This window comes from Oncorhynchus mykiss, chromosome 32, assembly GCF_013265735.2.
Source record: "Oncorhynchus mykiss isolate Arlee chromosome 32, USDA_OmykA_1.1, whole genome shotgun sequence".
NCBI lineage: Eukaryota > Metazoa > Chordata > Actinopteri > Salmoniformes > Salmonidae > Oncorhynchus > Oncorhynchus mykiss.
Window position 1 is genome coordinate 34,401,725 of NC_050572.1, and position 27,360 is coordinate 34,429,084.

At 42.0% G+C, this 27,360-nt stretch overlaps 1 protein-coding gene across 1 annotated transcript in view; it reads right to left on the reverse strand.

Moving 5' to 3' along the window:
* The window catches only part of LOC110489263 (chloride channel protein 1), a 40,863-nt gene continuing 13,503 nt past the window's right edge, over positions 1 to 27,360 (reverse strand). The window contains exons 2-23 of the mRNA XM_036971629.1: positions 24,619 to 24,928; positions 24,214 to 24,345; positions 20,831 to 20,959; positions 20,183 to 20,316; positions 20,000 to 20,077; positions 19,693 to 19,771; positions 19,298 to 19,423; positions 18,989 to 19,073; positions 18,523 to 18,624; positions 15,590 to 15,674; positions 10,647 to 10,802; positions 10,089 to 10,158; positions 9,598 to 9,708; positions 8,789 to 9,002; positions 8,456 to 8,589; positions 8,180 to 8,364; positions 7,295 to 7,376; positions 6,065 to 6,147; positions 2,203 to 2,250; positions 1,821 to 1,925; positions 1,573 to 1,659; positions 1 to 1,352 (exon numbers count right to left, since the gene is read on the reverse strand). Of these exons, the coding sequence (XP_036827524.1) occupies positions 873 to 1,352; positions 1,573 to 1,659; positions 1,821 to 1,925; positions 2,203 to 2,250; positions 6,065 to 6,147; positions 7,295 to 7,376; positions 8,180 to 8,364; positions 8,456 to 8,589; positions 8,789 to 9,002; positions 9,598 to 9,708; positions 10,089 to 10,158; positions 10,647 to 10,802; positions 15,590 to 15,674; positions 18,523 to 18,624; positions 18,989 to 19,073; positions 19,298 to 19,423; positions 19,693 to 19,771; positions 20,000 to 20,077; positions 20,183 to 20,316; positions 20,831 to 20,959; positions 24,214 to 24,345; positions 24,619 to 24,928 (3,015 nt within the window). The 3' untranslated portion in view covers positions 1 to 872. The remainder of the gene's footprint in view (positions 1,353 to 1,572; positions 1,660 to 1,820; positions 1,926 to 2,202; positions 2,251 to 6,064; positions 6,148 to 7,294; positions 7,377 to 8,179; positions 8,365 to 8,455; positions 8,590 to 8,788; positions 9,003 to 9,597; positions 9,709 to 10,088; positions 10,159 to 10,646; positions 10,803 to 15,589; positions 15,675 to 18,522; positions 18,625 to 18,988; positions 19,074 to 19,297; positions 19,424 to 19,692; positions 19,772 to 19,999; positions 20,078 to 20,182; positions 20,317 to 20,830; positions 20,960 to 24,213; positions 24,346 to 24,618; positions 24,929 to 27,360) is intronic.

A 27,360-nucleotide genomic window follows, 5' to 3' on the forward strand; every position in this document is an offset into this window, starting at 1 on the left:
AGATACTACTGCACTGTTGGAGCTACGAACACACATTTCGCTACACCCGCAATACCAACTGCTAAATATGTCTATGCGGCCAATAAAATATGATTTGATTTGTGTCAGAAGAACATTAGGGTTTTGTTTATTAGGGCATGCAAAGGGTAATGTTTTACAATGTTTCGCAGTGTAAAACGAAAATGAGCCTTTCTTATTGGCCAAGGTCGAGGTAGTCCCCCCTGTTTCAGTCCGTTTATCTCCATCTGGTGCCTAATGAACACAACCCAGCTTTTTTTGGGAGGCAGGAAAAGTCACCAACGTAAAAGTCACCAAGTGTCATAATAATGTCATCAGTATATGTTTGTTTTGCGTTATCATCAAGTGAGCGATTCATCTCAATTACAGAGGAGGATGGCGGTTGTTCAGCTGGAGTCATGGCATCATTAAGTAAAAAACCTCTAGCATCATTACATCTGAGTTGGCTGTCGTCAGTCTGATTTAACACTGTCATCTATCAACCCAGCATGGTGATCATAAAACTCCCTCCCAAGGTGAGGATGGGTTTAGTAAAGGTCGTTTTGGGGCCTTGTTGATTTTTTAGCTCTTGGAGCACCACTGGTAGCCATCGTCTCCTGTTTAAAAACCAATGACACCAACTCTAATCTTAAAAAGTCAAGTACTACTATCGAGCCCAGATGATTTCTCCTCGTGCATTCATAGACATCATTCATCGAGTGAAGAAAGAGGGTGCGAGAAGGAACAGCGAGAGAGCGAAAGAGGGAAAGGGCAATAGGGAGAGAGAGAAGATGGAGGGATAGAGAAAGACTAGAAGAGAAATTCACACCATAAAAAAAAAAAACGTTATAAAAAAACATCACTCGTCTATAAGGCTAGATGGGCTGCTCATCTTCACTCTCCTCCTCCACTTGCTGCTTTGCGACAGGCCGGAGGGCGGTGAGGGGAGAGGAGAAGGCGGCGAGGGGGATGGAGAGGGCAACGGTGAGGGGCATGGAGAGGGGCGAGGTGAGGGGGATGGAGAGGGGCAAGGAGTGGGGTAGTGAGGGGCTACTGTTGCTACTGCTGCTCCCCGTTCCGCTGAGGCTACTACTACTGCTGCTGTTCACCTCTGCCACCTCCCGCCTCGTGCCCTCGATCCACACCTCCATCTCCTCCTGTGTCGGGGGAGGTGGCGGGGCAGTGGCATGGGGGAAGATGGGAGCCTGGGAGAGAGGGGAGGAGGGGGTGGTCGGGGAGGAGGGAGCGGAGGTTGCCTGGGGTTTGGATGACTTTCGACTGGTGTTGCTGAAGCTGGCCAGAGGGGGACGTAGCCGGACCCCGCTACGGGTGGAGCCCTCGATGGCCTTTTGCAGCTGGGAGAGAATGGGGTGGTGGGAACAGGGAAAGGGAGGGGACACATTAGAAGAACACAACATTGAATTACGTGAAAATAGCATGATGAGTAGACTCATAAGGCAATTTGACTCAACTCTTACTAAACTGTCAGGTTCCGTCACATGCAAAAGAGAATGAAATACTGTGAAACAGAAATAGGGAAAGAGATAAAAGAAAGAGAAAAGGACGTTTTCTTACCTCTTTAAGTGCAACAACACCCACCAGTTTTCCGATACTGGTGACATAGGCATGACTCAGGCCCAGTAATGAGAAGAGAGTGTGGGTCTGGGACAGGCAGAAAAGGTCAGACGTCAAATTAGGCCGCAACATTTTGGTATGGCTTCTGTTCTGAGCAAATCCACTATCGTTCGTATTTCCATGTGTCTAGACATGATGTCAGATACTATATCTCCAAATTGGTATGAATTGGCAGCACTTGAACCAACCTTGTGTAATGATGTCCTCTCCACTAGCTGGAAAGGGGAGGGATCTATTCGGATCTGATCAATTTCCATTGGCTTGTCCATCTCAGCCTCCTCCCATTCTTTGATCTGCTCCAGCCAATCAGACACAATGTCAAGAAACGCAACACTGTAATTGGCTAAAAACAATCTAAAACGCAACCTTCAATGTCAACTGCCTCCATAAGAGATGTATGGATGTTGACACTTTTTAACATGTGTTTCAACATGTTAACCCAGACCCTTTTGACAAGGACAAAAGTGTTGGAAAATGTACAAGGCAGCCTACTCTAATCATTTGGCATGGCATCAGGGGAAGTAAAGTTCTTGGGACCGCACTTAAGTGGACCTGAATGAGATCAGTTACCTCTTCTGGTGTCATCGTATCGGACAGGAGAGGGTTGGCGCAATGCTCCTGATGAGAGAGAGAGAGAAATAGAGGTAAGATAAGATCAAATAAAATAAGATAAGACACTTCCCGAGTAAAGTCATGCACACATTTTTAGTTGCCCCCACTATCTTTGAAAAGTTTCAAGATGAGGTGACGAGAGTCTCTACACTTCTGCTTCCCATAACATAGCTGATGGCGGCTGTTCTTGAAACCAATATTTGTCTCCTCAAAATATATAGAATGATTTGGTTGAATGCAGTGTCAAGAATAACATGTTTTTGTGTGGGCTGCATGTTCATCGATGTACTCTTGTTGATTTCTGAAGCCAGGCGTTTGTGTGAAATATAACAATAACTTTTCATTATGAAATAGTCATGAGTTTGGGGTGCACAATTCAAACCAAAGGCTGGCCTAACTGTAGAAAACTGCACAACTACGACAGGTGACAAAATATTAGAATCCTCATTGAATAGGGAGATACAGTAGGTTGACCAAAAGGTGCAAATTCAAACCCTGTACTTACAAGTACATCCTTGAGTATCATTAACATGCATTGTTTTTCATATTTGCAGTATAAAATGGTAATATGAAAAGCCAACCAGCCATACCAGGGAAATAATAACCATAAGTCACAAGTTGATTAACATATAGAACTAAGAGGGAATATGTTTGACTATGCACACACTCGGAACAATCCCCATTTGCAATTCATGTGAATTCATGTCGCACGCAATTAGATAAGGGAGTGTGTGTACGTAGAGAGCAGAGCTCAGTAATGAGATTCATCCCACGCAAATGTAATGGCTAAATATTTATATTTCCCATCTTGAAATATGGTTTTACAATCAAACCGCCAAGGATAGAAGATACAGTTGAAGTTGGAAGTTTACATACACTTAGGTTGGAGTCATTAAAACTCATTTTTCAACCACTCCACAAATGTCTTGTTAACAAACTATAGTTTTGGCAAGTCATTTAGGACATCTACTTTGTCCATGACACAAGTCATTTTTCCAACAATTGATTACAGACAGATTATTTCACTTATAATTCCCTGTATCACAATTCCAGTGGGTCAGAAGTTTACATAAACTAAGCTGACATTGCCTTTAAAAAGCTTGGAAAACTCTGTCATGATGATGTCATGGCTTTAGAAGCTTCTGATAGGCTAATTGACATAATTTGAGTCAATTGGAGGTGTACCTGTGGATGTATTTCAAGGCCTACCTTCAAACGCAGTGCCTCTTTGCTTGACATTATGGGACAAAATAAATCAGCCAAGACTTCAGAAAAGAAATTGTAGACCTCCACAAGTCTGGTTCATCCTTGGGAGCAATTTCCAAACGCATGAAGGTACCACGTTTATCTGTACAATCAATTGTACGCAAGTATAAACACTATGGGACCATGCAGCTGTCATACTGCTCAGGAAGGAGAAACTTTCTGTCTCCTAAAGATGAACGTACTTTGGTGTGAAAAGTGCAAATCAATCCCAGAACAACAGCAAATGACCTTGTGAAGATGCTGGAGGAAACAGGTACAAAAGTATATATATCCACAGTAAAACGAGTCCTATATCGACATAACCTGAAAGGCCACTCAGCAAGGAAGAAGCCACTGCTCCAAAACCGCCATGAAAAAGCCACACTACGGTTTGCAACTGCACACGGGGACACAGATTGTACTTTGTGTCCCCTTTCTGTGGTCTGATGAAACAAAAATAGAACCGTTTGGCCATAATGACCATCGTTATGTTTGGAGGAAAAAGGGGGAGGCTTGCAAGCCAAAGAACACCATCCCAACCGTGAAGCACAGGGGTGGCAGCATCATGTAGTGGGGGTGCTTTGCTGCAGGAGGGACTGGTGCACTTCACAAAATAGATGGCATCATGAGGAAAGAAAATGATGTGGATATATTGAAGCAACATCTCAAGACATCAGTCAGGAAGTTAAAGCTTGGTCGCAAATGGGTCTTTTTGACCCCCGCAAATGGGTCAAATTTGTGCCAAAATGGCTTAAGGACAACAAAGTCAAGGTATTGGAGTGGCCATCACAAAGCACTGACCTCAATCCCATAGAACATATGTGGGTAGAACTGAAAAAGCGTGTGCGAGTAAGGAGGCCGACAAACCTAACTCAGTTACACCAGCTCTGTTATGAGGAATGGGACAAAATTCACCAAAACTTATTGTGGGAAGCTTGTGGAAGGAAACCTGAAATGTTTATCCAAGTTAAACAATTTAAAGGCAATGCTACCAAATACTAATTGAGTGTATGTAAACTTCTGACCCACTGGGAATGTGATGAAAGAAATTAAAGCTGAAATAAATAATTCTCTGTACTATTATTCTGACATTTCACATTCTTAAAATAAAGTGGTGATCCTAACTGACCTAACACAGGGACTTTTTACTGGGATTAAATGTCAGCAATTGTGAAAAACTACTGAGTTTAAATATATTTGGCAAAGTTGTATGTAAACGTCCAACTTCAACTGTATCTACATCTCAACAGCTCATTACCCCAGTAATTTATTTGCTGCTCAATTCTCTTTATTTGCTGCACCAGAAATACTTTAGTGATCGTTAGGAAGATCTTGGTGTGTGCACGGCAGTGCTGAGCGATTAGTGCTTTGAGGTTGGTTGGGTTTTTTGTCCGTGCTACAGGCGACAATACCGGTCCACTAATACATGACGAGTAAAGGCCAAGAGCGCTACTTTGGTTTTTTTTTAAATACATTTTTTGTATTTATTATTACTATTAGAACTGTTTTAATTCAGATTTTTCACAGTGCGGTTCAGCACCTTCAACACCCTTACTTCCTGTGTCAATGGTTGCACCTCCTTTTGCCCTCAGAACAGCCTCAATTCGTTGGGGGTATGGACTCTACAAGGTGTCACAAGCAGTCCACAGGGATGCTGGCCCATATTAACACCAATGCTTCCCACAGTTGTGTCAAGTTGGCTGGATTTCCTTTGGGTGGTGGACCATTCTTGATACACACGGGAAACTGTGAAAACCCCAGCAGCGTTGCAGTTCTTGACACACTCAAACTGGTGCGTCTGACTGCTACTACCATACCCAGTTCAAAGGCACTTCAATCCTTTGTCTTGCCCATTCACACATACACAATCCATGTCTCAATTGTCTTAATGCATAAAAATACTCCTTTAAACCTGTCTCAGTATGGTCAGTCTATGTCATGGAAAGAGAATGTCTTGTACACAGTGTATATTACATTTGTATTATTTGATTACTTTATTTCATTCCAAGCCACCATCTCATCTCTATAGAGCTGCTGCCTATATCGTCTGACAAAATCACAATTTTAGTAGCCTAGTTCTTCAAAGTAAATAAGGCATATTTTTATGACTGCTGAATACAAACTATGAATCACTTAGATTATGTATTTTCAGGTCGAGATACCTCACAAAGTACCTGCTCTCTATCCCTCTCGATAACGAGTTCTTCTGTCTCTTCTCTCCCTCTTTGTGTCTGCACCACACAGACTGGACAAGTAGGTGCACAACGGATTATGATCATTGTAGTCAATTACCATGTTTAATGTGCCAGACTAAGTAGAATATTTGCCTGTTGGAAACTACAACTCCCTACTACATCGCACAGTTCCGGGCTTGATCTGATTTATCTCCAGAGAAAATGTGCATTGAGCTCACAGAAGTAAAAAAACATGGAATTCAAATAATTGAACCGACGTTGGTCAATTAGTTGTTTAAAAAAACGAACAAGAAAACTGACATGTTGGTTAATCGCCCAGCACTAACGTAGAGTCACAGGCACAGACACAGACATTCTGTACACACACAGTTTTAGACTACCTGTGACTGTCCCTCTGCCTGTCTGTCTCGAGAGGTGAAGATATTCCGTAGAGTTCTCCTAACAGACTGAAGATGGCTCTTTTCTGAAAAGGACAGATGATAGAAGTTGTGATGGACGAAGGTCAAAGTCCTCTACAAAGGTGTCTTGATGTTAAGATTGATAACAAAATAATTCAAAGCTGTATAATAATATGAATATACAATAAGCTGTATAATAATATGAATATACAATAAGCTGTATAATACTATGAATATGCTATAAGCAGTATAATACAATGAATTGCAATAAGCTGTATAATACTATGAATAAACAATAAGCTGTATAATAATATGAATATACAATAAGCTGTATAATAATATGAATATACAATAAGCTGTATAATAATATGAATATACAATAAGCTGTATAATAATATTAATATACACTAAGCTGTATAATAATATGAATATACAATAAGCTGTATAATAATATGAATATACAATAAGCTGTATAATACTATGAATATACAATAAGCTGTATAATAATATGAATATACAATAAGCTGTATAATAATATGAATATACAATAAGCTGTATAATAATATGAATATGCAATAAGCTGTATAATACTATGAATATGCAATAAGCTGTATAATACTATGAATATACAATAAGCTGTATAATAATATGAATATACAATAAGCTGTATAATAATATTAATATACAATAAGCTGTATAATAATATTAATATACAATAAGCTGTATAATACTATGAATATACAATAAGCTGTATAATAATATTAATATACAATAAGCTGTATAATACTATGAATATACAATAAGCTGTATAATAATATTAATATACAATAAGCTGTATAATACTATGAATATACAATAAGCTGTATAATAATATTAATATACAATAAGCTGTATAATACTATGAATATACAATAAGCTGTATAATAATATTAATATACAATAAGCTGTATAATAATATGAATATACAATAAGCTGTATAATAATATGAATATACAATACGCTGTATAATAATATCAATATAAAATAAGCTGTATAATAATATTAATATGCAATAAGCTGTATAATAATATTAATATACAATACGCTGTATAATAATATGAATATGCAATAAGCTGTATAATAATATGAATATGCAATAAGCTGCATAATATTAGATGACACTGTTGCCAGGCACCCATAGAAGCATTGTTCCACGGAGATGGTTCAACTCACCAGGAGCTGTGTGATTGGACAAGGGCTCCTGTGGTTTAGGAGATGGCAGGGGGCCATTGCTCTCTTCCTGAACTGGGGTACTCTGGGAAATTTAACAAAACAGTAAATTCATCACGTTGACAGCTTAAATAATAATTGCACAAGTTCCTTGCAGCAAGGCACTTCAGTAAGCGTTTTCCAGCTTGTTCCTGTAGATGAACACTTTCTGGTTCCAGGTAGAACCTTGTCACCGAACAAGGAATCCTTTTAGTACCCTTCAAAAAACCTTCTTGGATGAAAAAATGTGCATGCAGACCCAAGTAGAACCCTGTCCTTGTAGAACAACCCTTTTAGAATCATTGTTTGTTGTACCTGTGATAACATCTGCATATCTGTGTATGTGACTAGGGCTGTGGCGGTCACAAAATTCAGCCGGGTGATTGTCAAGAAAATGACTGCCGGTCTCACAGTAATTGACCGTTAATTAACATAAACGCATTCAGCATCTCCTGGCTTCCACACAGACTACAAGTCACTGATGCTGACCTTTGGAACATCTACATTTTAAAAAGTCTAATAAATCCATGTAATATAGCCTACACTTTCACAATAAATCCATTATTTATTTTAGACTGGTCTAAAGAAACATGATATGAAGAAAATGTAGTCTATTTCAGAAGAACAAAATAACACACTCTGAGTTGTCCTTATTTTAGGTCCTGATCTGGCTGTGTCATATTTAGCAGACAAGTTGACTGCCTTCATGACTCGTAACCGCGGTTATGTGGCGATAATACGGTCACCATAACAGCCCTATAGGCGACCAATAAACTTTGATTTGATTGATTTTCTAAGAGTGTGTTTTTGATTCCTTATGAACATTTCCCCTTGGTCTCTCTGACACACCTTATCTCCACTCTCCTCGTCATCTTCATCCACAAAGGCAAAGGATTCCCAGCTGTCTTTGGCATACTGGTTCTGTTCCTGCAAACGCTGTTCCTGCCTGAGGATCCGCCTCTCTGCAGAGAGCCACCAATCACAGAGAGCGTGGAGCTCTGACCGCTCGATGGAGCCCAAAAGGATCATAGAGTCTACAGGAAGAGTCACATGATGATGAACCACTCAAGAAATGAAGACACTGAAATGTATCCTCACTTTCACAAAAAATGCACACATTTGTACCTGTTGAATCCACTAGTGGTATCGTTTTGAGAGAAGTGGAATCCAGGAGGTGTATCAACTCCCTGTAGGTGGACTGTAATGAGAGAAACTTCACTTTCCTAACCATGATGTCCTCCACAAAGATGTTATACTGGCTGTAAGTCAGAAGGAAATGCCAATCATTAATTCATGCTCAACACTTGTGTACTACGGGTGTGTTTATGTTGAAGAATCAAGCATGCTGAGGCGGCCATATTGACTCAAACAACTCATTCTTTTAGCATGAGACCCTCAATGCAACTGGGCCCCCTTAGAGCCAACATGTCACCTTGGTTGCAGCTTCTCTTTGCACACCTGATGTGTCCAAAGCCCAGCTCAGGGAGGTAAGGCAGTTTCTTGATCTGGATGATGGAGTCGTAGAGCGAGGGCTGCAGGCCCTGGGCCACCATGTTAGCCAGGATCACGGCCACCATCATGGGCAGGATGTGGGAGATCTGGCCCGTCAGCTCAAAGCAGATAACCGCCGTGGACACCGTGTGGGTCACCGCCCCGGTCAGTGCCGCCGCTCCTGGGAGTGAGGAGGGAGAAGAGGAAGGAAATGGAAGACAGAGGAAGGGAGAGAGGGATGGGTAGAAAGAGAAAAGGAGAGAAAACAGGCATTTGCAGGTGGAAGGGATATGTAGATGGATGATCCATAAGAGAGGGGGATATTTTAAAAAATGGTGGGGGTGATGGGTGGATGGCAAAAGATGGAAGGGAGTAATGGGAAGAGGCAACACACTACTCATAGTTTGTGGACAAGTACAGGAGGGATGGCAGGAGGGAAAGAAGGGGTGAGGAATGGGGTGAAGAACAAGGGATGAGGGGTGAGGAAGAGAAACATTATATCAGGGACCCAGGGTTGGTAATGATGTACAGAACGGCATGTGGGAATAGCGAAGGAAGAAAGAGTAAAAGGGATGGAATGAAAGGAGCAGAGGAAAAGAGGGGGGTTTGTAGGGTGAGAGAGGGAAGATGAAAGAGATTAATGGTAGCGTATAGGTTTATGGTCACCAAGACAGCAGAGGACAGGAGAGGGGGAACAGACAGTGACATTTCACTGGGGGATGACGGGCAGGCACTGACTGAGACAGGGAGAGGAGGAGGTGGAAAGGGAGACTAACCAATGACTGCGTACCCTCCTGGGATGATGCGGTACAAGATTCCATCAAACAGAATCCCATCGGGGAAGAGGGCAGCCATGATCTCCCCCACGAGCCGCCCAAAAGAGGCTCCTGGGGAGGGGGGGGGATGGTGGATATGGGAGGCGGAATGTCATGTTTACTTTGCATGTTGGCTATATGATGTTTAGACCCCCCCCCCCCGGCCTCCTCCGCCACTCTCCTAAGCACCCATCTATCTATGTGGCTCACTAGTAATTTTCCACTCTTTGGTTATACACGACATAGCATCCTTGAAGGTACACTGATTCAAAACGACCCAGAATGCTTTACTTCATGATTACTCATGAAGCTTTATACAATAGTCATGTACTGTAGGCTTTAGGGTCACTCTCTCTGTCAATTTATATGAACAAAGAAATATAAAAAATGGATATGGAATTTGTGTTCATATTACAACTAATAACATATGATAATCTTGTGCTTCTGTTTACCGAGTATGAAGACAGGCATGAAGGCTCCAGAAGGGATGGGCATCGTCGTCGAAACAGCAGACATCCAAAACTGGGACATGGATGGAATTCAATTAGTAACTGAGGAGAGTTAATGCATCTTAGCACTTCCACAAAAGTGTAGAGGATTTGGCTTGAAAGGTTTTTTTTCAAATACTAGACTACATTCCCGACTAGTCTATTTGGTGACATTTCTCCAATCCAATAATACCATTGTGACAAGATACACATCACCATCTCCTCGATGGGAAATACTAATCCTACTGATGCTAACACTCACAGTATTGCACTCTTATCCTCCAGTACACTCAGTGGAAATCTCTAGGCAACTATGTCGAGTTTGATACTGATGGAGTGCTAAGGATTACATCTCCACCACAGTCTCTCTGAAGGAGATTCTTATTCTACTGAGATGAGTGACTCAACCAGGAGTCTGCCATTGTACTGAGTGGCGCTATGTGCAACGTTTGTCTATACTGACAAGCGCTACGGGGTGGAAAAGAAAGAGGGAGGAGGGAGCAGGGGAATGAGGAAGGGTACCTTCATGATGAAGAAGAGGAGGAGGATGACAAAGACGCTGACGTCGGGGTGCAGCCAGGCAGAGGAGCGCCCCAGGCCGGGGGGAGGGGGGGAGCCCCAGATTTTGGTCCAGGTGAAGTTGTCGAACAGGGAGTTGATGCATTCTCTGGGCATTAGCTGGCGGTGGCATGAAAGAAGGGAAAGGAAGATGGAAAAAGTAATGGCAAGAACTCGCCCCACGGACGCACAATTGGCCTAGCGTCGTCCGGGTTAGGGAGGGTTTGGCCGGTAGGGATATCCTTGTCTCATCGCGCACCAGCGACTCCTGTGGCGGGCCGGGCACAGTGCGTGCTAACCAAGGTCGCCAGGTGCACGGTGTTTCCTCCGACACATTGGTGCGGCTGGCTTCCGGGTTGGATGCGCACTGTGTTAAGAAGCAGTGCGGCTTGGTTGGGTTGTGTTTCGGAGGACGCATGACTTTCGACCTTCGTCTCTCCCGAGCCCGTACGGGAGTTGTAGCGATGAGACAAGATAGTAACTACTAACAATTGGATACTACCAAATTGGGGAGAAAAAGGGGTAAAAAAATTAAAAATTAATAAAATGAAAAATAGTGTTAATGAAAAATAGTGTTAAAAAGTGTTTATGAAAAATAGGGTTAAGAAGTGTTAATGAAAAAGTGTTAAAAAGAGTAAGGGATAAATTGTGTTAAAATGTGTAATGAATAGTTTAATATACAGTGCCTTGGGAAAGTATTCGGCCCCCTTGAACTTTGCGACCTTTTGCGACATTTCAGGCTTCAAACATAAAGATATAAAACTGTATTTTTTTGTGAAGAATCAACAACAAGTGCGACACAATCATGAAGTGGAACGACATTTATTGGATATTTCAAACTTTTTTAAACAAATCAAAAACAGAAAAATTGGGCGTGCAAAATTATTCAGCCCCCTTAAGTTAATACTTTGTAGCGCCACCTTTTGCTGCGATTACAGCTGTAAGTCGCTTGGGGTATGTCTCTATCAGTTTTGCACATCGAGAGGCTGATTTTTTCCCCCATTCCTCCTTGCAAAACAGCTCGAGCTCAGTGAGGTTGGATGGAGAGCATTTGTGAACAGCAGTTTTCAGTTCTTTCCACAGATTCTCGATTGGATTCAGGTCTGGACTTTGACTTGGCCATTCTAACACCTGGATATGTTTATTTTTGAACCATTCCATTGTAGATTTTGCTTTATGTTTTGGATCATTGTCTTGTTGGAAGACAAATCTCCGTCCCAGTCTCAGGTCTTTTGCAGACTCCATCAGGTTTTCTTCCAGAATGGTTCTGTATTTGGCTCCATCCATCTTCCCATCAATTTTAACCATCTTCCCTGTCCCTGCTGAAGAAAAGAAGGCCCAAACCATGATGCTGCCACCACCATGTTTGACAGAGGGGATGGTGTGTTCAGCTGTGTTGCTTTTACGCCAAACATAACGTTTTGCATTGTTGCCAAAAAGTTCCATTTTGGTTTCATCTGACCAGAGCACCTTCTTCCACATGTTTGGTGTGTCTCCCAGGTGGCTTGTGGCAAACTTTAAACAACACTTTTTATGGATATCTTTAAGAAATGTCTTTCTTCTTGCCACTCTTCCATAAAGGCCAGGTTTGTGCAATATACGACTGATTGTTGTCCTATGGACAGAGTCTCCCACCTCAGCTGTAGATCTCTGCAGTTCATCCAGAGTGATCATGGGCCTCTTGGCTGCATCTCTGATCAGTATTCTCCTTGTATGAGCTGAAAGTTTAGAGGGACGGCCAGATCTTGGTAGATTTGCAGTGGTCTGATACTCCTTCCATTTCAATATTATCGCTTGCACAGTGCTCCTTGGGATGTTTAAAGCTTGGGAAATCTTTTTGTATCCAAATCCGGCTTTAAACTTCTTCACAACAGTATCTCGGACCTGCCTGGTGTGTTCCTTGTTCTTCATGATGCTCTCTGCGCTTTTAACGGACCTCTGAGACTATCACAGTGCAGATGCATTTATACGGAGACTTGATTACACACAGGTGGATTGTATTTATCATCATTAGTCATTTAGGTCAACATTGGATCATTCAGAGATCCTCACTGAACTTCTGGAGAGAGTTTGCTGCACTGAAAGTAAAGGGGCTGAATAATTTTGCACGCCCAATTTTTCAGTTTTTGATTTGTTAAAAAAGTTTGAAATATCCAATAAATGTCATTCCACTTCATGATTGTGTCCCACTTGTTGTTGATTCTTCACAAAAAAATACAGTTTTATATCTTTATGTTTGAAGCCTGAAATGTGTCAAAAGGTCGCAAAGTTCAAGGGGGCCGAATACTTTCGCAAGGCACTGTATACAGTACCAGTCATAAGTTTGGACACACCTACTCATTCCAAGGTTTGTCTTTATTTTTACTATTTTTTACATTGCAGAATAATAGTGAAGACATCAAGACTATGGAATCATGTAGTAATTAAAGTGATAAACAAATCAAAATATATTTTATATTTGAGATTCTTCATAGTAGCCACCATTTTCCTTGATGACACTCTTGGCATTTTCTCAACCAGCTTCATGAGGTAGTCACCTGGAATGCATTTCAATTAACAGGTGTGCCTTGTTAAAAGTTCATTTGTGGCATTTCTTTCCTTCTTAATGCGTTTGAGCCATTCAGTTGTGTTGTGACAAGGTAGGGGTGGTATACAGAAGATAGCCCTATTTGGTAAAAGACCAAGCCCATATTATGGCAAGAACAGAATCAAATAAGCAAAGAGATACTTTAAGACATGAAGGTCAGTCAATCCGTAACATTTCTAAAACGTTTAGTTTCTTTAAGTGTAGTCGCAAAAACCATCAAGGGCTATGTCGAAACTGGCTCTCGTGAGGACCGTCACAGGAAAGGAAGACCCAGATTTACCTCTGCTGCAGAGGATAAGTTCATTGGAGCTACCAGCCTCAGAAATTGCAGCCCAATTTCTTTTCCACCCCGTAGTGTTTGTCAGTATAGTCACACATTGCACAGAGCGCCACAAAGTAGCAGACACATCTCAACATCAACTGTTTAGAGGAGACTGCATGAAGCAAGCCATTGCTGCAAAGAAACCATTACTCAAGGACTCCAATAAGAAGAGGACTCTTTCTTGCGCCAAGAAACACGAGCAATGGACATTAGACCGGTGTAAATCTGTCCTTTGCCTGCAGTGTCTTTGTGAGATGCAGAGTAAGTGAATGGATGACCTCTGCATGTGTGGTTCCCCCCGTGAAGCATGGAGTAGGAGGTGTGATGGTGTGGGGGGTGCTTTGCTGGTGACACTGTCTGTGATTGATTTAGAATTCAAGGCACACTTAACCAGCATGGCTACCACAGCATTCTGTAGAGATACGTCCTCCCATCTGGTTTGCACTTAGTGGGACTATCATTTGTCTTTCATCAGTGCAATGACCTAAACACACCTCAAGGCAGTGTAAGCGCTATTTGACCAAGAAGGAGAGTGATGGAGTGCTGCATCACCTGACATCAACCCAATTGAGATGGTTTGGGATGAGTTGGACCGCAGTGTGAAGGAAAAGCAGACAACAAGTGCGCAGCGTATGTGGGAACTACTTCAAGACTGTTGGAAAAGTATTCCTTGCGAAGCTGGTTGAGAGAATGCCAAGAGTGTTTAAATCTGTCATCAAGGCAAAGGCTGGCTACTTTGAAGAATCTCAAATCTCAAATATATTTTGATTTGTTTAACAGTTTTTTGGTTACTACATGATCCCATATGTGTTATTTCATAGTTTATGTCTTCACTATTATTCTACAATGTAGAAAAAAATAAAGAAAAACCCTAGAATGAGTAGGTGTGTCTAAACTTTTGACTGGTACTGTATATATAAATATTGAATCATATTTTGACAAAACCAACTGTACTGTAGTCAGAACTCGTTCAAAATACTGCAGATGAAGATTGCTTTGTGTGCAAATATGTCAACCTGTAGGCCTATTCAATATAGTTCCAAAAGAGAGGTTTTGAAATAATTGCCAATACTGTACTGTGAGCATAATGGTCTGTTTTGGAACCACCTCTGCATTTTAACACGGTAGAAATGGGGCACAAGTTCCATCTTTAAAAGATGCTAAACATCGTAGCTTGAGGGTGAAGATCCCACTGCACACAGGTGTTTCTGACTGCTTTAAACACACCTAATTCGCACTAACTATGCAGGTTATTTTAAGGGGTCTCAAAACACAAGTTTAACCTAGGGCATTTTTCTGAATGGCTGGGCAAAGAGGCTTCTTCAATTAATATCCAGCTAATACTGAACATCTAGATTACACAGTCCAGGTTTAACCTGGGTGCCAACTCCTTGTAGAATTCTCTTGAGACCAGAAACAGACTTCTACTAGCGGCCAGCCCACTGGGCACAGACGTGAGTGCAGAGTCTAGTTTTGATTTACATTTGGTTGAGTTGTCAACTAACGTGAATTCAACAACAAAAAAATGTATGTTAAATGTTGGGTGACAAAAACGACGTGAATGACTTTTTTTCAAATCCAATCAGTTTTCCACGTTGATTTGTTTTCCACGTTGATTCAACGTCATCACATAGAATGTTTGGGTGGAAATGACGTGGAAACCATGTTGAGTCAAACAGTTTGTGCCTAGTGGGTATTTTTAGTTATGAGAAAGCAAAAATTCCCAATTGACATATTTTGGCAAATAGTTATACTCGTCCTATGAATGTTGTTCTGCAGTGACGCGTTTCATGATTGAGAAAAGTAGATAACAGTCGCATTTAAGCTAAACAAAACAATATCGGTAACACTTTATAATAACTTATGCTTATTCATCAAAGTGTTATAAAGTGTTACTAACATGTTTTCAAGTCCCAATAAACAGGGACTTCTACAGAGCATATTCATAGTGAGAGATGAAACAAAAATTGGCAAATACAATTATATTTGAACTCTGACCTCTCCAGCCATGAACTGTCCAAATCCAGGGGGAAAGGTCAAGCTGGCTATCACTAAGGTCACAACACCGGGGAAAATCAGTCGGCTGGGGAAAGAAAAGGGATTAAAAACTCTATGTTCCAACCCTATGTCCCTGTGGTTCTCTGTAGTTCGGCTAGTAGAGCACGCTTCAGCACTTGCAACGCCAGGATAGTGGGTTCGATTCCTGGGACCACCCTTGCGTAAAATGTATGCACACATGACTGTAAATAGCTTTGGATAAAAATGTCTGCTAAGTGGCATACAGCATACAGTGCCTTCAGGAAGTATTCCCACCCCGTTACTTTTTCCACATTTTGTTGTGTTACAGCCTGAATTTAAAATGGATTTCATTTAGATTTTGTGCCACTGATCTACACACAATACCTCGCAATGTAAAAGTGGAATTCTGTTTTTAGAATTTTTTACAAATTAATAAAAAATGAAAAGCTGAAATGTCTTAAGACAGTAAATATTCAACCCCTTTGTTTTGTCAAGCCTAAATAAATAAAGAAAATAAGTTGCATGGACTAATTCTCTGTGCAATAATGGTGTTTAACATAATTGTTTTATGACTACCTTATCTCTGTACCCCACACATACAATTATCTGTAATGTCCCTTAGTCGAGCAATGAATTTCAAGCACAGATTCTACGACAAAGACCAGGGAGGTTTTACAATGCCTTGCAAAGAAGGACACCTATTGGAAGATGACAAAAAAAAAACAGACATTGAGTATCCCCTTTGAGCATGGAGAAGTTATTATTTACACTTTGGATGGTGTATCAATACACCCAGTCACTACAAAGATTCCGGTGGAGGCTCCTCAGAGGGGGAAGAGGAGGACCCTCCTCCTCAGTGAATTTCATAAAAACAAACATTTTAAAACATTTAAAAACGTTATCCTTTTTAGATAAAACTATGCTAAATTTAATCACACGCTGCTAAAACAAAACAGGGATAAACATACCTGAATTTGTCCAATAGAAACTCATATTTGCAACTGTTGGACTAATGATTACACCCTATATCAGCTAGATGCAGGCAAGAGTGGTAGGTGGTATTGACTGTGTCACTGTCTGTCCATGTGTCACTGTCTATCACCTCAAACTTCTCTCTCTCGACCTGTGTGCACTTACATTGTAAACTTTTATTCATAGGCTAGGTTGCAGCAACCTCTTGATGGGTATAGGGAAAATTGGAGTATCATGTAGTAGCCTAAACCCATCAATTGTACATTGAACTGGGTGAATGGAATATGAATGACAGTCATCCAACACGCTGTAATAGAAAACAAGGCCATGCTCATGAGAAGAACATTTTTTTTTGTCCTCCCTCATCTTAAATGGCACTGACGGCCACTGAAAGATACAGGCGTCCTTCCTAACTCAATTGATGGAGAGGAAGGAAACCGCTCAGGGACTTCACCATGAAGCCAAATGGGGATTTTAAACCAGTTACAGAGTTTAATGACTGTGATAGGAGAAAACTGAGGATGTATCAACAACATGGTAGTTACTACACAATGCTAACCTAAATGACAGAGGGAATCGAAGGAAGACTGTACAGAATAGAAATATTGCAAGACATGCATCCTGTTTGCAATAAGGCATCAAAGTAATACTGCAAAAAATGTGACCAAAAAATGCACTTTTTGTCCTAAATTTAAAGCATTATGTATGGTGAAAATCCAACACATCACTGAGTACCACTCTTCATATTTTCAAGCATGGTGGCGGCTGCATTATGTTATGGATATGCTTGTCATCAGCAAGCACTAGGGAGTTTTCTAGGATAAAAAGAAAAGGAATAGAGCTAAGCACAGGCAAGGTCCCAGAGGAAAACCTGCTTCGGTATGCTTTTTTTTCCAAAAGACACTGGGAGACAAATCCTCCTTTCAGCAGGACAATAATCTAAAACACAAGGCTAAATGTACACTGGAGTTACTTACCAAGACGACATCAAATGTTCCTGAGTGGCCTAGTTACAGTGTGGACTTAAATTGGCTTGAAAATCTATGAACATGGATGTCTAGCACTGATCAACAACCAACTAGACCAGAGCTTGGAGTAAAAAATAAATAAATAATGGGCCAATATTGGACAATCCAGCTTTGCAAAGCTCTTAGAGACTTACCCAGAGAGACTATAATCACTGCCAACGGTGATTCTAACATGTATTAACTGAGGGGGTTGAATACTTATCTAACCAAAGTGTTAGTGCTTTATTTTCTAAGCATTTTTCTTCCACTTTGAGTAGTTTGTGTAGATTGTTGACAAAAAAAAGACAATTAAATCAATTTTAATCCCACTTTGCTACACAACAAAATGGCAAATAAGACACGGGGTGTGAATACTTTACGATGGCACTATATAATCCTCTCAATATAACTGCACCCTATGCCATAATACCCTCTTCACAAATGTCCTGTTTCTCCTCCTATAAGAAAACGTCCCTCTTTCTCCCAGTAGGACAGGCCTAAGAACAAGCACCAATTTAACACTCTCAAAGCTGACAATATAATTACATCCTCCTGGTCTCTGTTGGTCTAATTCCAGTGCTCCCATCCATCATCTTCCCTACAGTGTAACTATGTTCAGCTCTGACAAAAGCAGCTGCACTGGTTGCTGCTAAATCATTCATTTCTATTGGAGCGAGAGTGTAACTAGTTTCTTTTTCAGAGACCGCTAATTGCTTATAGACGGATCGATCAATGCCTGGATGATGGTTTGATTGTCTGTTCTTGTAAAACGCACCAGTCGGCAACAAGAATTTGTTTGGAGAATAGACAATGGATGATTCTATTCTATTCTGTTCCATTCTACTAAGCCCCTAGCCTGATCCTCCCCAATTCAGGTTTGCATTTTCCTCATGTGTCTCATCAAAATACATCACCCCCGTCCCTTTAACTCACTGTCTGGTGAGGAAGCGTGTCATGGCGTTGGGTTTCCTCATGAACAGCACCACCTGGCGGTTCAGCCAGACGAAGAAGGCCCCCAGGAAGCCGCAGGAGATCCTGCAGTGACAACCACCAGCACCTTTACCTCACTCACTCTCAAGGTTCAAATAAGAACAAGAGAAGGTACATTTTCTGAATAACATACAGTATGTGTGCCTGCTTCAGATGTAAGTTTAGTTGGTGTCGATCTAGCCTGTAATATCGTTTTTTTCTAGGTCTGCAATCTAGGAAGCTGAAGCAAGCACACTGGCAGGCAAAACCATACACGCCATCTCCGTTCTTAAAATAACTACCAATGTAAGAGCTTGATGGCACATGGAATGAGGTTAGGCATTCATGTTGGGTTACGACAACGAACTCCACACAGTGTGGTCACCGTGCCCTCACCACGCTCCTGGGGGCTCTCGACCCTTTCTCTCACCCGATGATGGCAAATGCAGGCAGCTCCTGGAGGTCAAAGGGGAAGTCCATGCGGAACTTGGTGCGGAAGAGAGCAGTGATGGTGACTGTGGAGGACGAAAAGACAGGGGATAATAGAGCGACAGAGAATCTTAGAACTTATACACGAACATTATACTATTTATCATGTATAGTTCCACAGAAATTCACATCCCTTCACATTCTCCACATTTTGTTGTGTCACCGCCTGCATTTTAAACGGACTGAATATAGATTTCTTGTCACTGGCCCACACGCAATACCTCACCGTGCATGTGGTTCACGGACCCACCTGCGTCTTTGTTGAACACAGAGAGCACTCTGAATATGAACGCACTGAAGGTGGCGGCGAAATAGCCTCTCCAGTAGTTCCTCACGGCAAAGTAAGTGGACGTCACCTCGATGCTGAACAGCACCCCTGGTGGCGCGGCAGGATCAAAGCAAGAGAGAGGTCAAATATCAGTCAGACGTCATATCAGACAATGTGGCACATAGTTCAACTCCAGATCGCATATTGCATTTTGAAGACTTGCCATGACGACCTGTCACAAATACACATAACTGAGGCCATTTCAACACCATGCCTATATTGATTGTCAGACACATGACATTTGCTTGAGCTGATTTTGTAGCTTGCTTTATACTAAATGGATGGAAGGTGAATTGAAAAGGAAAACAGTGTTGTACCTCCAAGAGGGGTACCGAAACAGCAACCCACCCCAACCGCACAGCCAACTGTAAGGATGTCTGTGTAGCAGTATGGGCTCTACTGACACACAGAGAGACGGTGACAGAGAGAGGGCAGCAGAGATGTAAAGAGGAAGGGACAGACAGACAGAGAGAGGGAAAGGGGCAAGGGGATCCCATACAAGTAGACAAGGAACCGGGGGAGGAAAAGAGAACCTCAATGGAAAAACATCTAAAAGTATAATGCGAAGTGATCTGACAAAACGGTAATGTCCGTGTTCTCAATGTTGGTCAAGTAACTGCTCACCTGATGGACTCCTGAGAAGAACGTCATACACTTGCTCAGCACAGCAGCACAAATGCTGGCGATATGAACAAATGGGCCCTTGGGAAGAAAAAGTGGAAGACAAGGGGGCAGAAACAAGGAAACTTGTAGTGGCTTTTTAGATAGCTGTAATCAGGGAATCAGATGTGAGTGTGTGTAACCCACCTCTTTCCCTACTGGCATCCCACTGCCCAGACCTGCAGTCAGACCAATGACCTTGGCAGTAAAAGCCCTGACGGTCAGATACTCCTTCAACACTACCCCTCTGAGAATGGTCTTCAGCTCAGGAATACCAGAGCCTGAGAGAGAGAAAGAGAGAGAGACAGAGAGAGAGAGAGAGAAAGAGAGAGAGAGAGAGAGAGAAAGAGAGAGAGAGAGAGAAAGAGAGAGAGAGAGACAGAGAGAGAGACAGAGAGAGAGAGAGAGAGAGAGAGAGAGAGAGAGAGAAAGAGAGAGAGAGAGAGAGAGAGAGAGAGAAAGAGAGAGAGAGAGAGAGAGAGAGCAAGAGAGAGAGCAAGAGATAGCGAGACAGACAGACAGGGTGGGGAGGTGAAAAGAGGTCAGGGAAGAGGTAGAATTACAAAATTGTTGTTTTACAGGAAAACCAAATATGTTTGTCTCAGAACGACAAGGAAAGGTCATAGCTCTAGATAGACAGTGAGGTCATCAGTGTGTGAGGACAGGGCTAGGTAGGTACACAAGCAGAGAGGGGAGAAGATCAATGGATAACGGACTGTGGGTAACAGGTCATTAGGGGTGGCGGGTGATGGGGAAAGTAAGCAGTAAGCATTGAGTGAGTGAGCGGGTACACACCGATGGCTTGTGGGGCGACCAGGTGGCAGAAGAAGGAGGCGAACATGATGAGCGCCATGGGATAGCTGACCCAAGCCAGGTACTGGAGCAGGACATTACCCCTCAGCTCCCAGTGAATCCACTTATACACTGACAGGGGGGAGTGAAATTGAGGGGAGGGGTGAAAGTGAGGCATGTGAAGGGATGTGAGAAAAAGCAGGAAGGTAGAGGAGCAGGTGAGCAAAACAGAAAGGGGAAGGAGGAAGGGCAATAGGGAGGAGGGGGAGGAGGAAATGAGGGGAAGACACAGAACAAGGGGTGAAGATGAGGGAAGAGGACAGAGGATAAGGTAAGGGGGGTGAGAAGAGAGGAGAAAGGGAAGTTGGTTATGACAGGGCAGACACTGACACAGACAGTTACAAAGAAAATACACTAAGATGCCCTATTTCTTGGATGAACTGTCAGTCCATCTGGACTGACAGATGTCCTTTCCCTTTGTAGATGTTTCTCTTGCCATTAGTAATATTCTGTGAGAGAGGCACTGACTTGCTTAGTTTCACCCGTGTTTCATCGAAATGTACACTGTAAAAAAAGATATTGAGATTCAGTCAAAATGACTGGTTTTATCTAGCCAAGTCAACTCAATTTGTTACATTTGTTGAGTTGACAAAATATTCAGTTTAAAATGTCAAAGCTTATCAAATCGAGTTAGCAAAAAACAATGTTTACTCAACTTAGAAATTCACAACCATGAAGTCAAATCAACTGAAGCAACAGACCCCTTGACCTTTTCCACATTTTGTTACGTTACAGCCTTATTCTAAAATGGATTAAATCGTCCCCCCCCCCCCCCCTCATCAATCTACCCACAATAACCCATAATGAACAAAGCAAAAACAGGTGTTTAGAAATGTATACACATTTATACAAAATAATAATAATGAAATATCACAGTTACATATATATTGAGACCCTTTACTCAGTACTTTGTTCAAGAACCTTTGGCAGCAATTACAGCCTTGAGTCGTCTTGGGTATGACGCTACAAGCTTGGCACACCTGTATTTGGGGAGTTTCTCCCATTATTCTCTGCAGATGCTCTCAAGCTCTGTCAAGTCTGATGCGGAGCGTCGCTGCACAGCTATTGTCAGGTCTCTCCAGAGATGTTCGATCAGGTTCAAGTCCGGGCTCTGGCTGGGCCACTCAAGGACACTCAGACACTTGTTCCGAAGCAATTCCTGGGTTGTCTTGGCTGTGCGCTTATTGTTGTTGTCCTTTCGGAAGGTAAATTGTTGCCCCAGTCTGAGGTCCTGAGCGCATATGCAGTAGCTTTCCATCAATGATCTCTCTGTACTTTGCTCCATTCATCTTTCCCTTGATCCTGACTAGTCTACCAGTCAGTGCCGCTGAAAAAACATCCCCACAGCATGATGCTGCCACCACCATGCTTCACCATAGGGATGGTGCCAGGATTCCTCTAGATGTGATGCTTAGCACAAAGACATCAATCTTGGACTCATCCGACCAGAGTATGTTGTTTCTCATGGTCTGAGAGTCCTTTAGGTGCCTTTTGGCAAACGACAATCGTGTGGTCATGTGCCTTTTACTGAGGAGTGGCTTCCGTCTGGCCACTGTACCACAAAGGCCTGATTGGTGTAGTGCTGCAGAGATGGTTGTTCTTCTGGAAGGTTCTCACATCTCCACAGAGGAACTCTGGAGCTCTGTCAGAGTGACCATCAGGTTCTTGGTTACCACCCTGACCAAGGCCCTTCTCCCCCGATTGCTCAGTTTGGCTGGGCGGCCAGCTCTAGGAAGAGTCTTGGTGGTTCCAAACTTCTTCCATTTAAAATGATGGAAGCCACTGTGTTCTTGGTGATCTTCAATGCTGCATAAATGTTTCGGTACCGTTCTCCGGATCTGTGTCTCAACACAACGAAACTCAACGGTCAATTCCTTCGACCTCATGGCTTGGTTTCTGCTCTGATTTGCACTGTCAACTGTGGGACCTTATATAGACAGGTGTGTGCCTTTCCAAGTTATGTCTAATCAATTGAATTAAAGTTGTAGAAACATCTCAAGGATGATCAATGGTAACAGGATGCACCTGAGCTCAATTTCGAATCTCCTGGCAAAGGGTCTGAATATGTAAATAAGTTGTATCTGTTTTTTTTATTTTGTGTAAATGTGCAAAAATGTCTTAAAAACCTTTTTTTCACTTTGCATTATGGGATACTGTGTGTAGATTGCTGGGATTTTTTATTTGATTTAATCAATTTTAGAATAAGGCTGTAAAGTAACAAAATGTGAAAAAAGTGAAGGGGTCTGAATACTTTCCGAATGCACTGTAACAGTAGTGCTGACTGAAAGTGTCAAGTTCAGATGACTTCAACATATTTTGGGGGGGCCGAGCTCATTACAATAATACCCAGCATGTTTTACAACCGTACATTTTTTATATATATATTTTTTTACATTTAGCAGACGCTTTTATCCAGAGCGACTTCAGTTGAAGGTAGATTTTTTTTAAAGTAACAAGGTAAACGTTTCTGTCACTGTTGCTGAGAATTCCATTGCAGTTGAAGTGATCTGTTGATTTGTTGACATTACTCAGTACACTGAAAAACTCACACATGGTGAAGAGACAGATGGGAGGGTAATGTTCCTTACTGAAATCTCTATTATATAATTTCAAAGACTTAGTCAGTCATTTTCAAAGTAGTTGTTTCAACTGTATAGGATGTTGACACAACTTTACATTTTAAGGCAGCCTGGTTGCAAATTTAAAATAACTTATACAACAAGTTATTAAATACTAATTTGTGAGTTCCACTTACTTTACTAGGTTAAAGTAACATTAGAATAAGTAAACTCCACACAAAATCCAGATTGGACTTGAAATAAAATGTTAAGGCAGCTTGGTAACAAACTTTTGTAAGTTATACAGTGTACAGATGTGTATCGTCCACATACCAGAGAAAATGTACTTTGTGTTTATGAATAACATCACTGAGAGGTAGCATATAACATTTGCACAGTAGCGGTCCAAGAACAGAGCCTTGAGGGATTCCACTGCACAAACTTCACTCAACCCCCTAATTTGGGTAATGACTATAAAAATAATTTATCATTTCAAGTATAAGTTTTGCAATGTTTGTTTTGCAAGATTCATTTTGCAAATCAGGTTACTGCTGAACTGTTTTGCAACACTTTTTGATAATCACTTAGCCTAACCCTCAACAATAAGCAACCAGGTGTCTTGTTAGATAACTATTTATGCTGTAAAAGCATTCATGCAACTGTATGAATTGCCGGTTCAGTGGCTTGAATGCAAGCATTGTGAAAACATATCTCATCATCATAAAACAAGATGGTTTAGTGTGTGTTGCATTGTGGGTATTGTAGTACATTGTAGACTTTTGGCACTGGTGTAGTCCATGGTCCAGCTGACCAGCGCCATTGAGATGCCCAGCAGCACCAGAAAAATCCAGTCCTCTCCCAGCTTGGTGACCAGGAACCTCTGTACCCGTGCTACACAGTCTGAGCAAACAACATGACAGACGATAATTCACAATAAAGCTTCAACTACATGTATACTTTGCAACTATACAGTGTTTAAAGGTCATCAATTCTAAAATCAGATTTGATTTTAATACAACAATAACCAGTTTTGGTCAATGTTCATGTTCAACTATTGATCACAAGCTAACAATTTTGAAAGTGCAACATTAACCCTGAGTATTAACTCTGAGTATTGTGGGGCAATAAAGACACTTTTAACATCTGCGACTTTAATGAGCACTGACTTCTCACCTCTGCACTTTGAGTAGGAGCGACGTTTCTTTATAGACAAAGGGTTGCCTTGCTCTGTAGCCATTTGTACATGTCCCACCTCGTCTGAGTGATGCCGACCCCTGTGCCTGCTGTGGTGCCCGTGTCCATGTGTGTGACCGTGGTGGTGGCCATGGTGGTGCCCGTGGTGATGGTGGCCACGGTGATGCTGTGGATGGTGGCCATGGTGATGGTGGTGGTGGTGGTGTTTCTTCCATTGTCTCTCTGTTAGAAGTCGGGTGGCCTCTCTCCGGCCAGACCCACCCGGGTGCTCACGGTATTCCCCATACAGCTGAAAGTGACAGGAGGAAGAGAGACTACAGAACATTACCCATATGTTCATGAACAAAGGACTACTGTGAAGACCTGCCGAAAATGTAGTTCAGGTAAGGTTAGGATGACAACATTCTATTTTGGGAAAATAAAAAACAACAGGTTAAGATATTTTAATTTGCTCTGAATGTGTATATTTTAAAGAACATATATATCATGCAGTATGTATACTATTATTATTACATACAGTATATGTGCACGTAACAGTTCATATTTCCTACATTGTAGATGTAAGGTTCTGCATTTATTTTCTTAGTCAACCTTGTGTTCTGTTTCGTTGTGTTCTTGAACGTAGCCCTGTCTGTCATTTTTGTTCATTGATTTCACCTGTGTTAGTTACTCACCTGGTCTCATCAGCTCCTTATTTAGTTCAGTTCATTCTGTTTGTGCCTTTGTGAGGTATTGTTCGTTTGACTCTACTTGGCCTTTTCCTAGCTTGTTTGTGAGAACCAGTTATAGACTTCAGTCCCAGTTTGGATTCACCTGCCTGTTTGCCTACCTGTGTATGACCATTGCCTGCCTGTGACCACAATTCCTGCCTTCTGTGAGGGCGAAATAAACACCTGCCGCGCTCTGTGTGTGACTCTAGACCTTTTTCACCCTGAGTATTCATAACAGTAGAATAATAGTGAAGACATCAAAATTATGAAATAACACATGTGGAATCATGCAGTAACCAATAAAGTGTTAAAAAATCGAAACATATTATGCGTGTCTTGTGAATTTATGGAATTTCTTTCCTTTTTAAATCAGTTGTGTTGTGACAAGGTAGGGGTGGTATACAGAAACCCTATTTGGTAAAAGACCAAGTTCATATTATGGCAGGAACAGCTCAAATAAGCAAAGAGAAACGTCAGTCCATCATTACTTTAAGATATGAAGGTCAGTCAATCCGGAAAAATTTCAAAAACTTTTAGTTTTTTCAAGTGCAGTTGCAAAAACCATCAAGGGCCATGATGAAATTGGCTCTCATGAGGACCGTCACAGGAAAGGAAGACCCAGAGTTACCTCTGCTGCAGAGAATAAGTTCATTAGAGAGATTATTGAGATTATTGGTTCCAACCGCCGTGTCTTTGTGAGACACAGAGTAGGTGAACAGGTGATCTCTGCATGTATGGTTCGCACCATGAAGCATGGAGGAGGAGGTGGGATGGTGTGGGGGTGCTTTGCTGGTGACACTGTCAGTGATCTATTTAGAATTCAAGGCACACTTAATCAACATGGCTACCACAGCATTCTGCAGCGATACGTCATCCCATCTGGTTTGTGCTTAGTGGGAGTATCATTTGTTCTCCATCAGGACAATGACCCAACACACCTCCAGGCTGTGTAAGGGCTATTTGACCATGAAGGAGGGTTATGGCGTCCTATGGCGTTCTGCATTAGCATCGAACAGCCCCCGTGATATGCAGCTGTTCAGGGAAGCTAGAAACCATTATACACAGGCAGTTAGAAAAGCCAAGGCTAGCTTTTTCAAGCAGAAATTTGTTTCTTGCAACACTAACTCAAAAAAGTTCTGGGACACTGTAAAGTCCATGGAGAATAAGAACACCTCCTCCCAGCTGCCCACTGCACTGAAGATAGGAAACACTGTCACCACTGATAAATCCACCATAATTGAAAATTTCAATAAGCATTTTTCTACTGCTGGCCATGCTTTCCACCTGGCTACTCCTACCCCTGTCAACAGCACTGCACCCCCAACAGCAACTCGCCCAAGCCTTCCCCATTTCTCCTTCTCCCAAATCCATTCAGCTGATGTTCTGAAAGAGCTGCAAAATCTGGACCCCTACAAATCAGCCGGGCTAGACAATCTGGACCCTTTCTTTCTAAAATTATCTGCCGAAATTGTTGCCACCCCTATTACTAGCCTGTTCAACCTCTCTTTCGTGTCGTCTGAGATTCCCAAAGATTGGAAAGCAGCTGCGGTCATCCCCCTCTTCAAAGGGGGGGACACTCTTGACCCAAACTGCTACAGACCTATATCTATCCTACCATGCCTTTCTAAGGTCTTCGAAAGCCAAGTCAACAAACAGATTACCGACCATTTTGAATCTCACCATACCTTCTCTGCTATGCAATCTGGTTTCAGAGCTGGTCATGGGTGCACCTCAGCCACGCTCAAGGTCCTAAACGATATCTTAACCGCCATCGATAAGAAACATTACTGTGCAGCCGTATTCATTGATCTGGCCAAGGCTTTCGACTCTGTCAATCACCACATCCTCATCGGCAGACTCAACAGCCTTGGTTTCTCAAATGATTGCCTCGCCTGGTTCACCAACTACTTCTCTGATAGAGTTCAGTGTGTCAAATCTGAGGGTCTGTTGTCCGGACCTCTGGCAGTCTCTATGGGGGTGCCACAGGGTTCAATTCTTGGACCGACACTCT